Source organism: Neoarius graeffei, chromosome 22 (assembly GCF_027579695.1).
Source record: "Neoarius graeffei isolate fNeoGra1 chromosome 22, fNeoGra1.pri, whole genome shotgun sequence".
In the NCBI taxonomy this organism is placed as follows: domain Eukaryota; kingdom Metazoa; phylum Chordata; class Actinopteri; order Siluriformes; family Ariidae; genus Neoarius; species Neoarius graeffei.
Window position 1 is genome coordinate 2,755,916 of NC_083590.1, and position 7,720 is coordinate 2,763,635.

The 7,720-nt window shown below is 39.0% G+C and overlaps 1 protein-coding gene across 1 annotated transcript; it reads left to right on the forward strand.

Annotated features, from left to right (window-relative positions):
• The first annotated feature begins 1,355 nt into the window (after nucleotides 1-1,355).
• LOC132870527 (GTPase IMAP family member 8-like) lies at nucleotides 1,356-7,397 on the forward strand. Its single transcript, XM_060904199.1, has 4 exons — nucleotides 1,356-1,403; nucleotides 1,540-2,286; nucleotides 3,211-3,846; nucleotides 4,147-7,397. The coding sequence occupies exons 1-4, from the start codon at nucleotides 1,379-1,381 to the stop codon at nucleotides 5,991-5,993; spliced, it is 3,255 nt and encodes a 1,084-aa protein (XP_060760182.1). The 5' UTR covers nucleotides 1,356-1,378; the 3' UTR covers nucleotides 5,994-7,397.
• Nucleotides 7,398-7,720: the final 323 nt, after the last annotated feature.

Below are 7,720 nucleotides of genomic sequence, written 5' to 3' on the forward strand. Positions count from 1 at the left end.
AAAAGATTGAATCTAGTCCAGAATGTTTGGACAGAGAGACAGTAGACATTAATTTTTAATTTAAAAAACAATAAACCAACAACAGAAACAAGTTAAAAGCAGAGTGCGTTTGTGATTAGGAGTATACTGTATATCTGCAACACACAGAAATTATAGGCAGAATCTGGCAACGCTGTTAACGGAATAAAAAATCTTTAACATTATTTTAACACTCCTGTGGCTCTTGGGAAATGAGGAACACAAGGTTTTATTTTTTTATAGTTTCATTTTATTTACAGATTTGCTCACACTTTTCTGTGTCTTTATTTTTTTAAATTTATGCTCTGGGTCACACATGCTCGCTCTCTCTCTCTCTCTCCCCACCTATGGACACCAGCATAGTTCTACTGGACTCTCTGCAAATACTCATTTAATTCATATTAATTTGTCTGCTCATTGCAAATCTTTTTCCTTGTTTTTAAATGATTGTTCTCTGTTATTCTTAAAAAATCTTTCTGGAAGCTGCAGTCATGATAAAATACTGCCTAAAGGACTCCAGAAACACTCAGAGTGCCTCCAGATTTATAGAAGTGTCTGATAAGAATGTCCATAGAAATTTCTGGTATTTATGGAATCTAACGAACAAAAAAAACCTTATGTAAATCTGATAACATATTATTAGATGGCTATTATTGTCAACTGTAAGTTTCTTCATTGGGAAAGTCTTTGTTGTTTTGAAACAGTTACAGTATGTGGTAATAGTTTATCTCATCTCATCTCATTATCTCTAGCTGCTTTATCCTGTTCTACAGGGTCGCAGGCGGGCTGGAGCCTATCCCAGCTGACTACGGGCGAAAGGCGGGGTTCACCCTGGACAAGTCGCCAGGTCATCACAGGGCTGACACATAGACAGACAACCATTCACACTCACATTCACACCTACGCTCAATTTAGAGTCACCAGTTAACCTAACCTGCATGTCTTTGGACTGTGGGGGAAACCGGAGCACCCGGAGGAAACCCACGCGGACACGGGGAGAACATGCAAACTCCACACAGAAAGGCCCTCGCCGGCCACGGGGCTCGAACCCAGAACCTTCTTGCTGTGAGGTGACAGCGCTAACCACTACACCACCGTGCCGCCCGTAATAGTTTTTTATTATTATTAATAATAATAATAATAATAGTTTATTCAGTGACATTTGAAAGAAGATATAAAACTTGCCAGAAAGTTCCATAGGACATCTGGTTCAAAAATTAAACTGTTAAATTATATAATAAATTGAATAAATATATTTTTTAAAGTTGTTATAATTTGTGACTAAAATGGATTCCTCTTCCAGAAGTCCTGTTTTGTTTTCCCCCCCCTCACTGATTTTCAGTGTTTCCAGGGCAGAGTAATGGGCTTCTCAGAAAAACCTTCTGGTACAGACCACGCCCACTATCAGTTTAAATCCAAATATGAATATTTTTAGCTCTAAACAGATACAGATAAAGATAATGGTATTGGATTAAACCCAGTACATGCACTGTAGCTTTGAATGTGTTTTTCCTTTTGCAGTGTCTGATCTGAGGATTATTCTGTTGGGAAAAAGTCTCTCCGACACCGGCAGCGTGGGAAACTACATCCTGGGCAGATCTGCGTTTGGGACTGAAGGGTCTCGACATTCAGTATCATTTCAGTGTGGGAGAGTTAGAGGACATGTGAAGGGAAGATCCCTCACCATCGTCAATGCACCTCATCTTTTTCAACAAAGCCTCTCGAATCATCAGCTCACACAGTCTCTTAAAGAGTGTGTGTCTCTGTCGGCTCCTGGACCTCATGTGATCATGCTAATTGTACAGCCAGAAGATTTCACTGAAGCAGACAAAAGAAGAGTGGATCACATTCTTTCAGATCTGTCTGAGGAGGCTCATAATTACACCATGGTGCTAACGACAAAGAACATAGAAATCGGCACCAGTGTAGCTCAAGATCAGGAAACTGTCCTACAGGAGATCATTGCCGAATGTAATTACAGACATTTAAATTTCAGTGGATGCAGCCAGGATGCGCTTGTGAAGAAGATGGAAGAGATGGTCAAGGTGAATAAAGGAAACCTTATCTGTGAGGTATATGAAGAAGCCGACTCTGCAGTAGGCCAAAAACCATCTGAGCAATTCAGAGGTCAACTGGAAAATCAAGAAACAGTAAAACTGGGAGAGCATACTAAACCAAAAAAGCAAGGAAAGTCTGGTCATGCAGGCATAAAACCCACATTTAATATATTTAAAGGTGGATTAAATGTGAGAAAGAAGGAGCACAGTGGTAAGTACCCACCACACAATTACAAATTATCCTATTTTTTTCAGTATTCCAGTATTTTCCAGTAAATTCATAAAAGGTAACATGGTAACAGGAAACTTTTAGCTTATGATACAGTCAACTTACAAATTACTGACTGATCACACTCCAGTGTGGAGGAATTGAGGACCCTGGTGATCAGGCCTAGTGATAAATCTAGTGACTTTTTGAGCACGTTAGTGATTAGTGATTGCTCATTTCCAGTATTCCCAATGACCAATTGCTGATCAACAGTACACTGATCGACATGGTTCTCATTGACCAATCACTGATCAAAGGCTCTTTTTAAAGCTCTTCTTTTTCTTTTTACCTGTGTTTTTTAAAACAGGTCTTTCAAACTCAGGAAATGAGTAATGAAATTATAAGCTCATTATAAACTAAAGCACATTCTGCACTCAGGTTAAGACTAGAATTCTGCTTGCTCTCTTTCTAGCATTCAAGTCAAATGAAGTTTATTTGTGTAGCACTTTTAAAGCGAGACGGCCTTTCAATTTCATAAAATTGGTGAAATTTAGTTCCCTCTGAAATGTGGTGATTGTGATATGTTTATTTCTGTAATATCTCACAAAATATCAGGCCATTCTGTGGCTGGGAAGTTATTTAATTTGAGGGGATTAAAGCAAATAATGTGCATGAAATCGCTCGCTTGGCGCAGTCAAGCAGACAGAGGAAGTCCGTGTGCGCATGCGCAGGTTTACCTTCTTCTTCTTCTTTTGGGTTTTAAGGCAGCTGGCATCCACAGTGTTGCATTACTGCCATCTACAGGTTTCCCTTTGAGCGTGCACTGACAGTTCCATCATTCTGTTGCTAAACGAACAGCTCCTGATGCTGTTGTAATATTGTAATTGTCAACACAATTAATTTGTTTGTTTGTCTGATTAATTGTAGAATTAAAAGAGACTCTACATTTGAACCTAGTGCTGCTGGGAATGGAAGAATTAATGGCCTCAGTGTCTAAAATATTATTGGGTAAAAAGTCCTCACTGGTCCAGTCAGAGTCCAGCTCCGAGTGTGTGGTAAGGAAGGGAGAAGTGTGTGGATACCTGATAACGCTGGTGGAGATGCCCGCTCTCTCCAACACTCGGCTCTCAGAACAGGAAGTGATGCGTCAGACTCGACACTGTGTCTCTGTCTGTGATCCTGGAGTGCATGTTTTCTTTATCATGGTTCCTGGAGGTCTCAGTGATGAAGATAAAGCAGAAATAAAGATGATTCAGAGGGTCTTCGGCTCCAGAATTAATGACCATGTCATATTCCTCATCAACCAGCAGTCGCAGAAGGAACAGATAGATCAGACTCTTCAGTCTGTGATAAAGACACATGGAGGACGATCAAGATTCTACAGCAGCAAAACAAAAGCAGATGATCTGTTTATCTGTGTTAAAGATCTTCTTAAAAACAACAATCCGTACACGATGGCCATGTACGCTGATGCCCAGATTGAAACACAGCTGCAGTACAAAAGAGAAATTGAAAATCTGCAACAGCAAGTGACTGAACTCAAGAGGAGGACTCAAACAGAAGGTAAAGTGATTATCAATTTAAAATAATCAGAGTATTTATCAGTCTGTTTGCTTTTCTCAGAAGGAAAAGGACAGCTGTTACTTGCATTTATCAGAAACTGTTTATAAATAAACATTTTGTTGCACAGCATCATCATTAGCATGTCAAAAGGAATTAAATTTGCAGATGTAATTTTACTTTGACAGTTCAGATGAGATAAAATAAGGACAAAACCCATGACATTATTTTATAATAACTCGAGCAGCTTTATTCATGTTTGTCTCTTTTAAAGATCAATGTTTTTTTTTTTCATTTGTACAGATTTATCAAAAAGCCCTGACGCTCTCAGAATTGTGCTGTTGGGGAAGACAGGAGTTGGGAAGAGCGCATCAGGAAACACCATTCTGGGGAAAAACGTATTTAAAGAAATGATGTCACTGCAGTCAGTTACCACTGTGTGTCAGAAAGAGACCGTAGAGCTCAGTGGGAGACGGATTACTGTGATCGACACTCCAGGACTGTTTGACACAAATATCAATAATGAAGAAACCAGGAAAGAGATTGTTAAATGCATATCGATGGCAGCACCTGGTCCTCACGTGTTCCTGCTGGTGCTGAGAATCGGACGCTTCACACAGGAGGAGACAGAGGTAGTGAAATTCATTGAAAAGACTTTTGGTATAAAATCGAACACATACACCATCGTACTCTTCACCTGCGGTGATCAGCTTAATGAACAGACATTTGAACAGTATATGAAAATTGCTGAGCCAGAATTAAACAAACTTCTGTCAGCCTGTGGTAAACGATATCAGGTGTTCAGCAACAGTGATAAATCCAGCAACACTCAGGTGTCAGAGCTCCTGGATAAAATCGACTTAATGGTGAAGGTGAACGGAAGAGGCTACTACACTAATGAGATGTTCCAGGAGGTCGAGGAAGCTCTAGAAGAAGAAAAGGAGAGAATACTGAAAGAGAGAGAGGAGCAGATAGAGAGAGAGAAAGAACTGAAGACTGAAATGGAGGACATGAGGAGAGAGATGCAGGAACAAAAAGAAAGACAAGAGGCAGAGGAGAGAAGACAAGAGGAAGAATTTAAACAGAGAGAAGAGCAAATAAAAAGAGATATGGAAAAAAGGGAACAACAGGCAAGAGAGGACTTTCAGAAGAGAAGAGAAGACGATGACATGAAGATGAAGGAATGGATGCAACAAATAAACACAGAGAGAGAGGAGAACAGGAAACAGTGCGAGAGACAAAAACAGGAAGATCAGAAACGGAGAGATCAGGAGGAGGAGGAAAGGAGGAGGAAAGAACAAGAGTGGAAGGAGAAACAGAGAGCGGAGAATGAGAAGTTTCAAAGAGAAAAAGAAGAGATGAAAATTCAAAAAGAAAAAGAATTAAAGAAACTACAACAGGAGTATGAACAGAAGGCAGCAGAAGAAGACAGGAGAAGGGATTTAGAAGAAAAGATAAAGGATGCAGAGGAAAGTAAAAAGAAGGAACTACAGGATCTTCAGTTATCTCAGCAACGAGAGTGGGAGCAGAGGATGAGGGAGGAGGAGGAGAAGAGAAACAAACAGCAGGAGGTCTGGGAGGAAATAATTGCTGCTATGGAGGATGAATGGCATTCAGATCAGATTAGGAAGGAGAGTCAGTATGAGCAGAAAAGACAGAAAGAAATGGAGGAGAGAGATTTAAGAGAGAAGGAAAGAAAAGAGAAAGAAGAACAAGAAAAGAAAAGAAGAGAAAATGATTTCAATGAAAAGATCAGAAATATGGAGGAACAGCTAAAGGCACAAAGAGAAAAAGATGAGAGAGAAAGAAAGGAAAAGGAGGAAGAACTCAAAAAGGAAATGGAGGAAAAACTACAGAAACAACAGGAAGATTTCAGAAAGGAGAAAGAAGAAGAAGAAAGAAAACACAAGGAGGAGGAGGAGAGAAATCTTGCCTTCATTACAGAGCAACACAAGAAAGAACTGGAGACCCAGAAAGCACAGAGAGAAGCAGCAGCCAGGAAACAGGCAGAGGAAGAATTTAAAGCTCAACTTGATGCAGATGTTAAAGAGGCGAAGTGTAAAGGGTTTGCAGAGGGCCGTGCACACGTCGAGTCAGAAAGAACAAGACCAGGCAGAGCTATCGATGGATTTATTAATTATTTCTACTAAAATGAAGAACAAAAGGAAACTGAATGAAAGCTTGTTTGAAATTCATTCAGACTTGATGTTTTTTAATCCACATTTTTTAGTTAATATCAGTTTATCAGTAGATTAACATGTGATTTATATCAACAGCATTATGCTTTGTTTCAGGTCGGTTTGCCTCTATTTTAATTACATTGTGGGTTTTTTGTAACATAAAATTAGATTCTGTATTTTTTAATATAAATATCTTATTTCTGTTTCTGCGGTTACTGATCTACTGGGGTTTAAATCTGAAGCACAACGACACAGTTACCCTCCATATTCCTTTATTTTACCTCCAAATGGACCATTAATCAATCAGAGATGCACGACATGGACAAAAGTCCCTGAATATAATATATTTGTGTTTGTTGTGTGCATTAATATGGAGTTCACGCACTCTTCACTGCTGTAACAGACCAATTCACAGATACCAACATCACTAACAAGAAATTCACAGCACAGAGAGAAACACAGATTGTTACCACTGATTGTGTACATCAGTGGAGAAAACGGATATTTAACTGCAATTTGCAGAAATGTTTGTATTTAAAAGCAACCAGCTGAATGCATAAACAAATATTATTTGGTTATTATACAACATTTACAGAAGTGTAGTTGCTCTGCAGTGTGCTCCATGTCCATAGAACAACAAACTGCCTTTAAATGCAGTGGAAGAGTTTTATTACCTCGCCGGGGCGGAGTCCACCAGGGGGCGAGGCATTGTTTTCAGTGGGGTTTGTTTGTTTGTTTCTTTGTTTTTTGTTAATGATACTACAGGAAAACAGCTGGACCAATCCTCATGGTACCCTCTATACTGAAATATCTTAAATGGCGACTCGCACAGTACTTTCAGCTCGGTTCTTGTTCTTGTTTGTCACAGATAAAATAATTGCAAATTATGTATGTAAACAAAGTGCTGTAATCTTTGAAATAAGCATTTTTTCATTGCTATGCTTACTATTATTATAAATATAATTTTTGTTATACATTTTAAAATGATTCATATTCAAATCTCCAAATTTGATAAATCATCACATTTAAAGTGTTGTAATGAATGATTTCATTCCTGGCCATCTGAAAGACACACAGAGACACATTAATAAACAGCCAGTAATTAGATGCAGGTGTTACATGTTTATTCCATGTTCCCTGTTGGTTCAGCCTGACTCCTTGCTGTTAACAGCTGACGCTCAGCCACGCCCTCACTGCCACAATCTCGTTATAACTGTATTCCAAAACTTTGGTTCCCTATTAAAAAAATAAATAAATAAATTCACTTCAACTTAAAGCCCTCAGTAATTTTTCTCCCTTCTATTTTTCTGACCTTCTCCATCCTCCTACAACTTCTACTTCACTTTCCGCATTTGTCTCTCCATCATAGCTTTAGTGTTCAGTAATTTTCTTCACACAGCCAGCATGTCTTTAAAGACTCATCTGTTTTCTTCTGTCTTTCACTCTGCTTTCCTCTTTACTGCTTGTCAGTCACTTTATTATTATTATTATTATTACCACCTCACCTGGGACAGAGTCCACCAGGGGGCGAGGTATTGCTTTTGGTGAGGTTTCGTTGTTTGTTTTGTTAATGACATACCTGCCAACCTGTACGCATCTTGCGTAGCCGCTACGACTTTTTACCTCATTGTATGACTGTACGTTTTCACATTAAAAAGTACGCATATCGTCCGAACTCGCATTTCAGTCAAGTTCTC

Bases quoted from the DNA above. Each gene is read 5' to 3' on its own strand.
- LOC132870527 (XM_060904199.1), top strand. From the start codon at position 1,379: ATGGGCTTCTCAGAAAAACCTTCTG. The intron at 1,404-1,539 runs GTACAGACCACG...TTCCTTTTGCAG, and splicing joins CTTCTCAGAAAAACCTTCTG to TGTCTGATCTGAGGATTATT. The intron at 3,847-4,146 runs GTAAAGTGATTA...TCATTTGTACAG, and splicing joins GAGGAGGACTCAAACAGAAG to ATTTATCAAAAAGCCCTGAC.